The sequence below is a fragment of the Hesperophylax consimilis genome, chromosome 20 (genome assembly GCF_061612785.1).
Source record: "Hesperophylax consimilis isolate HC1 chromosome 20, BYU_Hcon_1.0, whole genome shotgun sequence".
NCBI classification, from domain to species: domain Eukaryota; kingdom Metazoa; phylum Arthropoda; class Insecta; order Trichoptera; family Limnephilidae; genus Hesperophylax; species Hesperophylax consimilis.
In genome coordinates this window covers 29,707,868-29,724,518 of record NC_142855.1, presented here as the reverse complement: position 1 = coordinate 29,724,518, position 16,651 = coordinate 29,707,868, and the positions used below count along the sequence as shown (strand labels likewise).

The window sequence follows — 16,651 nt, the reverse complement described above, 5'->3', positions numbered from 1 at the left end:
ATGATAACTTAAGAGATTCATACGTCTCGTTACCTGAAAATGACACACAGAAGGTTTCGAATGATAATTTTGGACTTATAATGCCCATTTCTAAAGATAATCATTCAACAAATTATTATAAGCGTTAATTACTCGCCTGAAATATCCACACAAATTGAAAATATATCCAGAATAAAAATAAATCCCGCCGACGGGAATTTTATTTTATTTTATTACGGGCGAGTAATTAATGCTTATAATAATTTGTTATCCTTTGTGCTATGCATAAAAACCTTGTCTTATAAACATTATTTATAATTTCTACGTTTTATAAATTTTAAATTAAATATCCCTGTCGAAGATTTAAAATACAATTTCTTATTAAATACTCTAAAAATACATACATACATTGAAAAATACATAGACTGACCAAGACTCGATGTTGCCCGCTTTATAGGCTATCAAATTATTATAAGCAACAATCAGTCGCCTGAAATATCCATATCCATATCCACAAATTGAAAATATCTCCCGAGTAAAAATAAATGCCACCGACGGGAATTGAACCCGTGCCTTCTGATGTCCAGTCAGGTGCTCTAGACCACTGAGCTACGTCAGCTTATTTCCAACACGCCAAATAATTCGGTATGTACAAGTACTTAAATCAACAATTAAGGCTTTTTATATTTTTTCACTTGTAAACAACCACCTTTATTTTTATAGGAAAAGCTTTGTTAGTGCTGAATTTTCCACTAGATGGTGTTTATTTTTACTCGGGAGATATTTTCAATTTGTACGGATATTTCAGGCGACTAATTATTGCTTATAAAAATTTGTTATCCGTTGTGCTATGCATAAAAAACCTTGTCTTATAAACATTAGTTTTTCATTAAAAAAATAATACGTTTTATAGGCGGCCGGTACGTCAAGAACCTTCGGGCGTGTAGGTAGAATGTACCTACAATGCTAGCATCATATCTAGAGAGTTCTAGCTGCGATGCGTTTTGCATGGGCGAACATTCCCGAATATTCTAGTAGCATCGCTACAAATTATTCTTTTTAAAAAATTAACTTCTAGATTTGAATATAAAGCTTGTAGTTTTCTCTTTTTAACACCGTTAGTTGACGTTTAGTTCATATTTCTAACTATGACGGTAAGGGAGACCAAGCGATTTCTGTAAGACCATATGAGTTGTTCAAAAAAGTGTATCCTCATTTCAACTCTCATTGTTTACAAATTGAAAAAATTCAAAATAAATTTTTACATTTTATTAATTTCGAAATTGGTATTCCTATTATTGAAATCAATTATGTCAATTTACGCAGTAAACTTAATATTTTGAGGTGACTAATAGTTTTTAATTATATTTCTTCAGTATATAAAGTGTTATTTCTTTATGATACTCAGAAAAAAGTACATTTTTCAAGGCTTTGAAATAATTGTAAGCGATTTTTACATATTTTTGACGTTTTCATAAAATGTATATTTAGAAACGCAAATATTTACGTATTACAACACAATGCGATAGTGGATTTCATAATCTTTCCAAAACATTTTTTAGAATGAGGCTACGTTTCCCAAAACGTGAGTTATGAAGCTTTTAGCAAAACTCGTAAATAAGACAAAAATTATCACGTTTTGACAGTTCTCAAAGGAACACATAGTAGATAAAAGTCTTTGTCTGAGAGGAAATTATCTGAAAGGCGAAAAATATTTGATCTCCTTTTATTATATAAAATTGTTCATTCAAGGTTGGACTGCCCTGACACTATAAACTTGCTATCTTTACATATACCTCCAAAATATACTAGACGGAATATTTTATTCTACAACAATAACTTCGCTACGAATTCTGTGTTAGAAAGAATACATAGGTTGGGCAATGAACTAAGTGATGTCGCTGACATATTTAATTTAAACTTCAATACATTTAAAGCCAAATTAGTCCACCACTTTTTAAAGGTAAATAATGTATGAGAAATCATTATATTTTATTTCGATTTTCTATTGTTTGTTTTATACTGTTGTTAAAAATGAAATTTGTAATTGTTATGTACTTAAAAGCCCAATAGGGCGTCAATAAATAGATAAATTGACACTTTACGGGTACTATTCTTAACCTTTACTAATTCTTTAACCTTTCCTCATTACAAATTGCTTCTAATAACTTGAATAACTCTATAAATATAATAAATTCTGGGTTCAGATTTTAGGTATTCCTCCGTTATACATTTATGCACTGAATTAAAAAATAATATTTTACATAGTTTTCAAATTCAATTAAAAATCAGAGATTTTTGTTAAAAATCGGGAATAAATACACCAATACAATCAACCATGTGACACTTCTACGCGAAGAGTGTGCGAGGAAATGACACGCTATTGATGTCCCGCTTTAGTTCGCTATGCGGGAACATGAGACATCCACACGTCTGCAGTTGTATTTTGATTTAGACCATCGATACCTACGACCGCACAGCTGTGTTTGTGCCAGCCGCCAACCGCTAGCCAGTTGGCCGCGAACTGTCGTTAGATGTGGACTCCTCGTACGTTTGTTTAGCATCTGCCGATGGTTTTTTCATGTTTTCAGCAATTAAATTACAATTATTATCACTTTTGATATAAAATATAATAAACATAAGCGATTAACTATGAATATTCATATTTTTCCGATATGAAATCGCTTATTTTGAGATGTGTATTGACTGCACAGTACCGGAACGCATGGATTTTTTTAGCACAGTAAGGGAAAGGTTAATCATGAAAGCAATAATTAACATTTGTAGAAATACAATACAAAAAATTATTTCTGATTTTTCTACCTCGAAATCAATGAATAGTTCCTACGGACGAACTGACGTATACATATTCATTCACAATAACACCCCTTGAGATGATTTTCTCACGAAAACGGCGCTGTACAAATAATCCAATGATTAATTAATAATACTAACAACCAAGTACTTTTGCGCAGTCAGGGAACGTCACCGAGCTTTATCGCTTGAAATTATTTAGGATTACCACCCTATTGTGTTTGCACACTTGTATATTAATCTCATAGAGCTTGGGAACATAGTTTAAAATCCCCTTGCAAGAATTGCACTGCCCAAGAGTTAGTGTGAATCTCAAATACCATAGGTGCATTATGAATATCAGCACCTATGGGATCTTCCGTCAGATTTCTTAGGTTCATACAAAACATACTATTGCCACCAGAGCGGTAGACCTGTAAACCTTGGGTATGAACTAGCTTCCTGAGTGCACAGCACCTATGAGATGTGTTAACACCACAGACATATGAATATATAGACTAGAAATTAAAGGTGAGGGGTAAAATCAACTGTTGAAGAACGAAGGGGGTAAAGCTGACTGTGATTCGTCAATAAATCAATCTGACAGTATATAGGCATCTCGCATTATAATATCACCATTTAGTTCTTAAAAGTAAAATCTGCTTTTGAATGAATAGACATTTTTACATGGGAGCGCAAATTACTCGCCACGTTATGAACAAATTTGCGAAGTCCAAATTCGGCAAAAAAAATTTCTTCTATTTTCAGAGTCGAATATTTTGTTTACGTATTTAGTTAAGACACTTTTATAAGTGTTCATAATTTACTTCCCAGTAACAACGATGCGCACACTTGAGAATCGCTACATTCGACCAGATGTATCTCGATGTAATAGTATATGTTTCTGCAACTGATTCATATTATATGATGTGAATAAGCTTAAAATGATGCTTACATATGGAATGTAATACGAAAATTGGGTTTATTCTCTTTTTCACATCTATTTTTACAAGTTTTCATATCACAAGCCACTATTTTGCCGTGTTATTTCATAAAATGCCTCGACCATAGCTCGACGCTAGTTCGAACAAGAATGATGACGTCACATTCTCAAGATTCACGGGAAGCCATACGCGAGCCCAGCCGGCTCCAATGGAACCGGTATGGGGAGTGGGGAATAATACGCTTTTAATCACTTAGGGCAGGTCTACTAATATTCATATGTCTATGGTTAACACCAATTATGAATGACAAGCCGCTGTTAACCTTTCCCTTACTGTGCTAAAAAAATCCACGCGTTCCGGTGCTGTGTAGTCAATACACATCTAAAAATATATGAATATTCATAGTTAATCGCTTATGTTCATTATATTTTAAATCAATAGTGATATTTATTGTTATTTAATTGCTGAAAACATGAAGAAAAAAAAACGGCAGATACTAACAAAAAGTGCGAGAAGTCCTTTATCTATCTAACGACGGCCCGCGACCGATTGGCTGCAGGTGCTGGATGGATGGGCCATGGGCGCTGGACTCACACACACAGCTATGCGGTCGTAGGTATCGATAATCTAAATAAAACTGCGGACGTGTGGTTTTCTCATGTTCCCGCATAGCGAACTAAAGCGGGACATCAATAGCGTGTCATTTCTTCCCACACTCTTCGCGTAGCATTGTCACACGGTTAATTGTATTGGTGTATTTGTTCCCGTTTTTTAACAAAACACTCTGATTTTTAATTGAATTTGAAAACTATGTATAATATTATTTTTTAATTCAGTGCATAAATGTATAACAGAGGAATACCTAAAATCTGAACCCAGAATTTATTATATTTATAGAGTTATTAAAGTTATTAGAAGCAATGTGTAGTAAATACACACCACAGATAAGGAAAGGTTAACAGACCGATTGCCGTCTCTAATGCACAGACGCAATGTAGGCACGCTGAGCCCTCTCTACGGGTATTTTAATGTAGCCTGCTCGAATGAGCTAGCAGTATTGATCCCCTATGCTCAAATGCAAAACTCAATGGACATAAGCAGAACACCCGTTCACAGTTGATGTTGGCTTCAGGAGAACAGGTTGTTTTCGATTACTCTTTGTGAAAGTCGGCTTGTGTGTGGAACGAGCTACCGGCAACTGTTCTCCTGCTTTATATAATGTGGGCCTCTTCAAGACCCGCATTTATACATACCGTCCTACAGCCCCTGCCTTACTCGTCTCACAAAGCTGTTCAACCAGGTGGCGATACAGTTCCCTGACTTTAGACTGTGCAGACAGGAGCGCTATGTACATATATAATGTTTCTTTGAATTTGAAAGAAATTAATAAATAAATAAAACTAATTCAAGTGTACATTCATTTATGACTATTGGATTCGGCAGCCACCTCTGGACTGTGCGTGGAGCCACACAACACCATAAAAAAATATTTGAATCAATGCTAAAACGAACGGTCCTCTTTCCAACAATCTCAACAGATGGGTTGCTGTCTTTGACATCAAGTGGAAATGCTGTCCTTTTTCCACCGGTACTTTTTGCGTATTGCAATAAAACTCATTTGTTCATAGGAAGTTTTACAAACGGGGATATTAAAATTTTCAATCTGATTTTGGTTGACTGGGATTTTATCTCTCAGAAGCATTGATAAGAGAGAAAATGGGCTGCTATACAAAAAATAATTTTAATTGCTATTTTCAGAAACTGGCAACACTAAATATTTATTGCATATTTATATGAATGTGAGGAACAAGGAACAACACTCAATGAAATAGTAGCGATATGATTGCAAACTACATAGAGGCTAAACTATAAAAAGTAATAGATCTCCAAAATCATATAGCAAAAATTGTTACTTCTAATTCTCTCCGCTAGATAGATTTACAAAATGGTAACCATAATTTTTTTTTTTTTTTTAACCCTAGATGGTTATAACTCGTCGAATCGACGACGCTCTTTTACTCTTTCTCTCATAACTTTTTTGTGCTTGCTCAAATTGCGCTCTTTTTTTACACAATGTTAGTTGCTAACGAGATCTTGCTGTGAGTGGATGTGCGTGGTGTAAACATTTTGCGAACATAGAGATTTACAGGTATGTACTCGTCGAACCGACGAGTTATAACTTTAGTGTGACTTTTTGAATTTGTATGGGCACTTATTTTTTAATTTAGTTTGTTTCCACTTTTTTATAAAAAATAAGTGTTATAATTTGTATAACGTAAAAACTGTTTTTAAGCAGTTCTGATTAATTTCTGGTGAACAATTTGAATTTTAATTTATTTTAGAACTGCAATATGGGCAGCAAAAAAGCTCTCACGGAGTCTGACATAGAACGGTTTTTATTGCATTGTGACGATGATTATCCCATTGATTCTGATATTTTCGGTCTTGAGGAAATCGATTTTAGCGATGAAGAAGGTACAATCAACGCAAACAACGGAAAACCCCACATGGTTCAATTTTATAACCAAACAAAAGGCGGGGTTGACACTTTAAACCAAATGTGCAGCGTGATGTCCTGCTAACAGATGAAAACCAACAGATGGCCGATGTGTCTCTTTTATGGAACTCTCAACATAACATTCGTAAATAGTTACGTAATATATACCCACAACATGTTTTCAAAAGGGAAAAAACCAAAAAACCGTCGCGAATTCAGAAGAGCTTCATGAATCGCTGGTGACGCAATTTTTGGAAAAAAGGCTGGAAATACCCAACTTGCGGTCCACCCTAAAGCATAATATTCAGCAAATTTTACTCAGTCCACAATCAGAAATTGAAAATGTTGACGGGGAACCAAAGGAGCGCAAAATATGTCACTTCTGTCCATCAAGCAAGCGAAGAATGACAAAGTCTTTCTGCAGGAAATGCGCCAAGAGTGTGTGCGGTGAGCACAAAGTTGAGCATTGTGCCTCATGTGTTAAATGAGGTTTTTTACTATAGTTTTTTTTTTTTTTTTAATATTATTTTATATATTATATTCAAAGGCTGTGCATGAAATAAGTCACTTTACTTTAAGTTTTTTTTTATTCTGTATTTTAAAAAAGGTAGTTCCTTAAAAAAACTAATAAAGAGGCTGGAAACTAATGCAAAGATTAATGCGACAAAAAAATGTATATTTTTTACTCTAAAAACGTTACTAAAATTAAAAAACGCTATAAAAAACGTTACTAAATATGATTTTGGTGAATTTTTGACTTGCATAGTTCGCATATAGGAATTTCTTAAAAACAAAGTTCGTCGATTCGACGAGTTATAACCTTAGTGTAGGGTAAAAATATAATAACCATCCAGGGTTAAATAAATTTAAAATAAATCAAATTTAATAATGTTATAATAATTATTAAGTTCTGCAAGTATTTCTGTTATATTTACAGTTTTTAATAATTATTATAACATAATTTACAATTATTATTATAACATTAAATTTGATTTATTTTAAATTTATTTAAAAAAAATAAATGGAGTTCTACGAATTAAACACCAAAACAATAAATAATACAAACATCAAAAAAATGCGATGTTAGCGATTTGATGTCAAACTACAACAGAAGTCAATGCAAAATAGTAACCCACGCCAATAAATGTATAAGATAACGTGTTAGTTATATTTTAATCCGCTCAATATCAGTAAAAAATGTTAACATTTATGAATATGGAAAATCAAAGTAAATGCCCAGAACGAACGGAAACGGATGCAGAAGAGAACAGCTGTTTACTTGTTGGTTGTTTTCAGTTTTAGCAAGTTGACGTTGGTTCTAGTTCGTTCCATGCGGCTTTGCGTTTTCTTCACATATTGACCTCGTTTTGGTCGCATTAACTCAGTGTATTTCCAAGTGATTTAATATCAAAATGACGCGCCATGCCAGAAACTGCACCGCCGGAGCCGTGTACACTTATCATGAAAAGAAAAAGGACGCCGCCGCCTCCGGATATGGTTCCGTACATCAACGGGTCGGCAAGGACTCTGTGAAGGGCTTCGACTGTTGTAATCTAACTCTCCAGCCGTGTCGTGATCCCGTCGTCACGAAAGACGGCTTCCTCTTTGATAAGGAAGCTATTTTACAATATATAATCACCAAGAAGAACGAACACAGCAGGAAACTGAAAGAGTTTGAGAGACAGAAGAAACGCGATGAAGAGGATTTGGCTGAAATCGCCGCGGCAGAAAAACGATCCAATTTGATTAAATTCATGAATACTGAGAAAAATATCGTCAGTTCTTCGACATCGAAGGCCTCCACCAGCGGAAATTCTCAAGGTATATCAAATATTCTCATTTGTTTAGTAACAACTACATGACCTTCTCTTATTACGCAGTTTGTTGTTATTTTGAATTATTGTATTGGCTGTAAACGCCGCGGCAAAAAAACATAATTTACGTAAATTTATGAATGCTGATATAAATATCGTCAGTTCTTCGGCGTACGGCTTCTAATAGCGGTAATTCTAAAGGTATTTCATAGTAATACTTCTAACAAAAAATGGCGGTTGTCAAAATGTATGTTTTATTTTTGCAGCATAACCTATCTTTTCCGCGTTTTTTTTATTGGTGAAATATGTATTGGATATATATATTTTTTTTTTGACTTGTCAAATATTATTATTTTTTTAATGATAAAATAATGTTTATAAGACAAGGTTTAATGCATAGCACAAAGGATAACAAATTATTAGTCGCCTGAAATATCAATACAAACTGAAAATATCTCCCGAGTAATTTTATTTTTATTTTTTATATTAACTCCACACAGGAGGCCCTGAAGAAAATAGTTTCCCTCAGGGCCTATGTCATCTTTGGGGATGCTGTGTGGAGGGTCTTTTTATGGAGAGTAAGGAGTGAACATGGGTCTTGAAGAGTCCCATGTTGTAGGAGGGAGGAAACACAGAGGCCGGCAGTTTGTTCCACAGCCGAGCTGTTGAACCTAAGAACGAATCGTAGAAGCGACCTGTTCTCATGTGACAAATGTCAACCGTGTACAATGTTGGGCGCGCGTTTGGCGTGTATCCCGACTACGCACCGGTGCCGAAGGGATCAATGACGCTAGTTCCTCAGAGCATCTTCCATTGTAATACCGATAGAACAAGGACAGCATACCTACCTGACGCCTGTGCTCTAAAGATTGCAGTCCGTTGGTTAAGATTGGGGAATCTATCAAACGGACCGCCCGTTTCTGCACAGAGTCAAGGGTTTTTTTCAGGTATTTAGGGGCTCCAGACCAGAGATGGCTGCCAAATTCGACAGTAGGGCGCACTTGCGATTTGTACAGGGTCAGCAGTTGTGTACTATTAAAGTATCTGCGGGCCCTGTACAGTACGCCCAGCTTCTGAGAGGCCAACTTTACTCTGTCTTCGATGGAGCCCCCGTACCTGAGCTGGTCACTTATAGTTACACCAAGCATATCAATGGAAGGCCTGTTCGGAAGATTGCTTCCGTTGAAGGAGACTAGATTATCATTTGGATCCCTTTTAGACGTAATCAGACAAGATTGGGATATAATAAGCAGTAATTGTTGATTGAGGTACTAGTACATATTGAATCATTTGGCGGGTTGGGAATAAGCCGACGTAGCCCAGTGGTTTCAGAGCATCTGACCGGCAATCAGAAAGTATGGGTTCAATTCCCGTCGGCGGCATTTATTTTTACTCTAGAGATATTTTCAATTTGTATTGATATTTCAGGCGACTTATAATTATTTGTCAAACATTCTACATTGATAACTACTGGCTTGTGTTTTTTATGCACATACAAATGGAAAATTTGATATCCAGAGATGATTTAAAAGGGAAATTTATCATTAAATATCAACTAAAAGTGTACAAATATGGTTTATAAGTTGATAACGTTGTCCTTGTGTTAACAGCAATAATAATAATGATAATATTTATTCCAGGATGTGGGGAGGTCAGTGCTATCGCACAAGTCCCATATAGAAAACACAAGCAACCAACTTTTGGTTACACTTTATGCGTGAGAACGTTTATCAAACGGAGTTATGGAATTTTCTTGACACGTTTTTGTGAATTATTTAAATAAGTTGGAGCTCTGACAGAGATATTGAAAGAAGGGTAAATGCAGGTAACTCCATTAATGGAGGACTGAACGCAGTTGGCGCTAACTAAACATTGTCCAAAGAAGCGAAGTTAGCAGTCCACAATGGAGTGCTGGTACCTACCCTGATGTATGGAAGTGATGCATGGAAATGGTAAAGAAAGGATGAAAGTAGATTGAATGCTGTTGAAATGAGATCCCTGAGGCGTATGTGTGATAAACCTTGTATGATCGTGTGAGGAATGTGGAGATCCGCAAAGAGTGCAAGGCTGATGCAAGTGTAATGAGTAAGATCAAGAAAGGAACGCTTAGATGGTTTGGGCATGTAGAGCGAATGAGCGAAGAAAGGAGTGTAAGGAGAATATACAATGCAAATGTGAATGGTAGCAGAAGTCGGGGACGCCCGAGGAAGACATGGCACGTCCAAGACGATCAGACACTTGAATCGGGCCATGTCAAGAGTCAGAATAATAGAAGAGTATGTATGAATGTGAATGACTTGAGGAATGTGTGCCAATACCACAGTCACAGAGTTGTTTGGCGGTCCGTGCCTACCCCTGCGGAAAAACGGCGTGATGGTTAGTTATTTAGTTAAGTTTGAGTTGTATAATTTGAAGAGGCGTTAATTCGTTTATTTTTTATTAATAGTAAAATCAAACGAAATAGTAAAAATTTTCAGAATCCCAAATCAAAAATAACGCTATACAATTCCTTCACCCGCAACGTGTTGGAGTACGCAAGTTCTATATGGAGTCCAACCTACAAAGTTCATATTCAGCGAATAGAGCGGGTTCAAAAACATTTTATGTACCACCTAGCGTATTGTGATAAGCGAGCTCGATCACTTCCTCATTACACCGATAGACTAAATTTCTACAATGTACGCACCCTTGAACAGAGAAGACTAAATATTGATTTAAATTTCCTTTTCAAAATTATTAATGCTCTAATAAACTGCCCTTTTTTACTCTATCAAATTATGTTCAACGTTCCTAGAATTGGTTCCCGACTCATACATTATATTCCGTTACATATAAAAAAATATAAAACTAAGCTGGGGTATGACTCACCTTTACCGAGAATGTGCCGTTATTTTAACGAGACATATAAAAGTCATTCCATTGATTTGTCAATGTCATCATTGGCCACCTTCAAATCAAACGTAAACAAGACTTAAAGCTACCTATCGTGTTGATCTATAAAATAATTACTGTTGCTGTTATGAAATGTATATGTAAGTGTATGTATTTGTGTATACATGTATGCATGTAGGTGCATACATGTACATTATTCTTTACGTATAGTTTTGTGTTCATCAATGTTGTGTTTGTCTGTAATTAGTGATAGTATCAACCAAGTTTAATTAATGTAATTGAATTTCGAGAGCTTTGATATGAATCACTGTTGACAAACCTAAGAAAAAAAAAAAAAAAAAAAAAAAAAAAAAAAAAATATACGCTTTTTGCAAAGGTATTGCTTTACAATATTAAGACAAATTATTGGTTCGCGCCCGTACATTCGCAATAATCTGGAAAATGGAAAACTGATCCCGACCTTGTATTTCTACAATGCTCTATCTTATTACCAACTATAGACTAGACATTACGGCTAACAGATTGCATCCACCGGTTTGTCCACCACTAAATACACAACTATATGTACAATCCATTTGGCCAGTGAATGTGATGCTGCATTAGAATGTACATATTATTAGAATGTGCATGCATTAGAATGTACATATTAACCTCAATTTTACATCATATTGATTTATGAATATTTTACATATTTAATAGAATTATCATTTCAATTCCAAAACATTAAAATAATATTTGATAAATAATACAGCACTTTTAATAGGTGATTGATAATTGCAGATTGGAAATAACACTTTGTTTCAACTTCATTTCTACAAGAAACAACTATTTACAGTTGCTTCAATAAGTTATTGCTTTCTTAGTTTATAGATTATTTAGTCAACTAACTATTAGCCAACATACTGCGAAATCTGCTAATATAATAATTGTGTGTTGTCTGCAGAGTCCATCTCCAACATGGCGGGCGGTCGCAGTTCACAGCTGCCGAGCTTCTGGGTGCCGTCGCAGCTGCCCGACGCCAAGCGAGCGCGTCTGCAGCGCCCCGAAGGCGGGGTGCTCTGCCCTGTCACGGGCCGCCCGCTGCGCCTCAAGGACCTCATCGACGTCAAGTGGACCCTCGTCAAGGACCCCGACGACAACAAGTCGCTCATCGCCAAGGAGAATCGGTAACAACAACATAGCAATCTTCCCAACATGGCATAGTGTGTGGAAGAGTTGATTGAACTCTAATTGTTGTGATTTGTTCCAGGTACATGTGTCCCGTGACCCACGACATCCTGTCCAACTCTGTGGCTTGCGTGGTGCTGGCGCCCACGGGCCACGTGGTGACAGAGGAGTGTCTGCAGAAGGTGATCCGCCAGGACTGGCTGCACCCCCTCACAGGCGCGCCGCTCACCGAGGCGGACATCATCCCTCTGCAGCGCGGGGGCACTGGATACAGTACCACCAACCCGCAGCTAGAGGGCACCTCCTCGAGACCCGTATTGCAAGCCTGAACGGTTCAACAAGCATTAGACAACGTTGCTGGGCACTGTAAGCCCTGCTCGCTCTCAAAGTGGGAAGAGCAATTAACTGAAAGATAACCTCTATCATTAACGATAAGATTGGCAAAAATCAATGCCAATCAATTGGAAACTTCGTCACTGAAGAATAGTCTAGTGCCAATGAAAGAGAGATTATAAAGTTGTTTGAATGGATGAGCACAAATGAATGCCTCCCAAAGAGAACCTTTGTCAGTAAAAAGCATTTGAACATAAACCAATGCAAGAGAAACTTCGTAATTGTGACCTGTCAGAATGTTTGGGCAATGTTCTTCAACCTGCTGCAGTATCTCCTGTCAGTTGCAATGTTCTTCAACCTGCTGCAACGTCTCCAGTCTGCTGCAACTTCTCCAGTCTGCCGCAATGTTCTTCATCCTGCTGCAGTATCTCCTGTCAGTTGCAATGTTCTTCAAGCTGCTGCAACGTCTCCAGTCTGCTGCAACTTCTCCAGTCTGCTGCAACTTCTCCAGTCTGCTGCAACTTCTCCAGTCTGCTGCAACTTCTCCAGTCTGCTGCAACTTCTCCAGTCTGCTGCAATGTTCTTCAACCTACCGCTGCATCTCCAGTCTGCTGCAATGTTCTTCACCCTACAAGATATCCAGTCTGCCGCAACCTTTGTCTTTCTGCTGCCGCATTGTTCAACCTGCTGCAGCGGTGATCGTCTCAAGGTTTTCACAATTTGTATTTCATTATGTATTCTTAATGGCCAATATTCATGTATCAAGATTCAAAATGACAAGTTTTATCAGTAATTGACCTTTTCTCAGGCATTTATTTATCGTACAGCGAAAGAGATGACTCGCCAAGAGGCTCATAAGCGTTCTTGTATGTTTTTATTTCACTTTGGCTAATTCAGTATTGGATGTGACGGAAATCTTAAAGATTCATCTCTTAGAGATCATTGCTCTCGATGCTAATATTACTGGCGGTGTTTTCCAAGCTGGACTTCAATGACTCGTAAAACACCAGAATTAAATCTTCCGTGTAGATCAGCGGTCGGGAACTTTTTTTAACCATTACGTCGTTATTACTCCTTCTCTCCATTTTGAAAAGAAGACAATCAATGTATATTTAAATAAACATTATTTATTTAATTAATTTACTCGGAAAATAAAAAAAAGTTACATGAAAATATTAAGTATGTAATAGACAAACAAAATAAAATTCTCAAATTGGATCAAACAAAAATTGAGATTTTCAGTTTTTGGAGAAATGATGTTGCTTCATAGACATATGAATATTAGTAGACCTGCCTTAAGTGATTAAAAGCGTATTATTCCCCACTCCCCATACCGGTTCCATTGGAGCCGGCTGGGCTCGCGTATGGCTTCCCGTGAATCTTGAGAATGTGACGTCATCATTCTTGTGCGAACTAGCGTCGAGCTATGGTCGAGGCATTTTATGAAATAACACGGCAAAATAGTGGCTTGTGATATGAAACTAAATTTAATGGTGATATTATAATGCGAGATGCCTATATACTGTCAGATTGATTTATTGACGAATCACAGTCAGCTTTACCCCCTTCGTTCTTCAACAGTTGATTTTACCCCTCACCTTTAATTTCTAGTCTATATATTCATATGTCTGTGTGTTGCTTCATGTTTAATATAATTACTTCAAAATTGGGACTTTTTGATGTAAGAGCAATTTGAATACAGTCTTCGGCGTTTAATCGATTTCTGTTCTTCGTTTTTATGTTTATTAGAGTGGCAAAGCCTTGTTCACAAAGATAGGTTGTTGCAAATGGCAGCAACTTTTTTACCGCCTCCTCGTGTGCAATTTTGAAAGCCTTTGTAGCTTTTGACATCCAAAAAGATGACAGATTGGCTTTGCTCTCAAATTGAATACGTGCTTCAGTATTAGATGGAAGTTCAAGTATTGTTTCTGCCGAACCCAGAGGTTCTTCTGGTATGTTAGCAATTTCACATTTAAAAGGATCCCAATTGAAAGCATGTATATTAACCCATATTTCGCCGCTATCAGTTCCCGTGGTCAGATTTTGATGAAATTTGGATATGTGGTATATAAACACACAATTAAGAAAATTAAAAATTAAAAAAAATGAAAAAACTTATACTTACAAAAATATGAGGTGGTGCGTTTTCGCACCGTCAGTGAAATAGGGGGGTAAAAAGTAAATGTATGAAACCAAACAAGTGAAGTGGATTTATTTCTCTTCATTTATAAATCATATTACTAATATAAACTAAAATTAAAGATATTGTATATATAGGTAGGAAAGTGCACCTTTCTAAAAGACATAATAAGAAATTAGCATACACAAATATTTATAATAAACACTATTTTCCGGTATGGTATAATTCGTTACATTTATGGTGCAATGCCACATTACACTCTGGACACATAAAATATGTGTGTGAATGACATATGCGACATCTTTTTCTATTTTCCTCCTTATTTAAAAAATGACTACTCCCTGTTATACTTGACCTCGATGTTGTCGCAAATCTACTGGGTCTGCCAATAGAAGAAGAATTTACTTTTGACGACTTCATGAGAGCGGTGGCCACACTTCTTCTAAAATTCAAAAGGCTCATATTTTCTTCTGGATGAACCATTTGGTATAGTTTCCATGCATTACAAAGTGCCACATCACAGAAGTTGGAGAATATTGCCCACCACCACTTTTTACCACGAACCCTTATTCTATAGTTTTAACCGAAATTATCCGCTAAATCAACACCTCCCATAAAACGATTATACTGGGTAAGAGCGCTGGGTTGAGTGACATTTATATATCTTTTTTTAATATTTGAATACCTCGATACGTTTTTAATGGGCTCTACGTTATCAAAATTAGATGCCACTGTAACTACAGCACTATCTTTCCATCTAACGGCCAGTATCTCATTGTTTTTTTCGAATCTATAATCGTATTCCCCTCTTTCTATCTATTAATTTGTTTGGTCGTTTTTAGTGTACCGATGTTCTTTAGTCGATTTTCTCTTATCGTACCAGTACCGAAAAACAAATAATTTTAATTATTACTTCTTATTCAAATAGGTTTTAAATCTAACTTGAGATTATTTATTTTTGATGAAAAAGCACAAAACATTTATCGTAAAGAGCAACGGTGCATTTTATGCAGGCCTTCGTAGTCTTGCTTGCACAAACTGCGCATCTTCTTGGAGCCTGCTTGGTAATAATAAGATGTGCTGCTTTGTGTGTTCTGACAGCAACGGGCACACTAAATGCACCGCTCACCGGCCGAGATGGTCCCGAAGCGGCAGGTCGAACACCATACTTCATGATTATGCATCGTGCGACTGCTCGCCGAATACCCAAATTGTCCAGTTTTTGACCACACGCCCTTGAAAGCAGCCAAGCATTGTTCATACAGACATCGGAAAGCCACATGATAATTGGCATGTACCATTTCTTACCACGCATCCCAATGCGGTACTTCGCGACGCTGTTATCCATTTGGTCTACTCCTCCCGTGAATCTATTATACATGGAAAACATATGCGGTTGAGGCACTTCAACATTCTTCTCTTTTGCGCTGTAACGCAGTGCTTTTTTCAGTGGATGAACACCCGTCTCGTTGGACATGACCGTCACAACAGCGTTATCCTTCCACTATTATATTGTTGACTTTGTCAAGTTTATAATCATAGGTGCCCCTTTTGGCTTTCTTCATGTCTGTAGATTCAGTAAGTGGACATCTTTCGGTTCTATTGTCTCTCACGGTACCAGTACCAAAGAAACAGATTTCACCCAGCTTTTTTCCAGCTCCTCTCTGATTTCTTCGGTGGTGATTGATGTAGGGATGCCACGGAGAACTGCCTTTGTCGTTTTGTCTTCGGACAACTCGAAAGTGTGGAAGGGGGTCAGCTGCTCATCAAGCATCTTTGTAGCAAGACGGAAGGAAACTTGAAGAGTTGGAGGTGGTGAGTGCGATGCCGTGGGGGATGACCTTGGCGTGGGCGATGTTTACCCCCGCCGCCATCAGTTTTGTACGGAGGGCGTTCCAGTTTATTTCCGATTTTATTATAATGGGCGGGATTTTTGCCGTGCGGTGAGAGTATGCGGTGGGGGTGGTGAAGGGGCCAGCGGTAGCGGGTACGTCGGTGATGATGGTTCAAGGCCTACTACAGAACAGGCCTATTATCAATTTGGTTTGGTATTACGTGAAGCGGGTTTGCAGTTTTAATTCACTTTTGGTTA

At 37.0% G+C, this 16,651-nt stretch overlaps 1 protein-coding gene across 1 annotated transcript; it reads left to right on the top strand.

The window, feature by feature from the left end:
* Nucleotides 1-7,524: 7,524 nt before the first annotated feature.
* LOC149414523 (nitric oxide synthase-interacting protein homolog) lies at nucleotides 7,525-12,418 on the top strand. Its single transcript, XM_089644321.1, has 3 exons — nucleotides 7,525-8,034; nucleotides 11,863-12,085; nucleotides 12,169-12,418. Exons 1-3 carry the CDS (start codon nucleotides 7,626-7,628, stop codon nucleotides 12,413-12,415), a joined length of 879 nt encoding a protein of 292 aa, XP_089500447.1. The 5' UTR covers nucleotides 7,525-7,625; the 3' UTR covers nucleotides 12,416-12,418.
* Nucleotides 12,419-16,651: the final 4,233 nt, after the last annotated feature.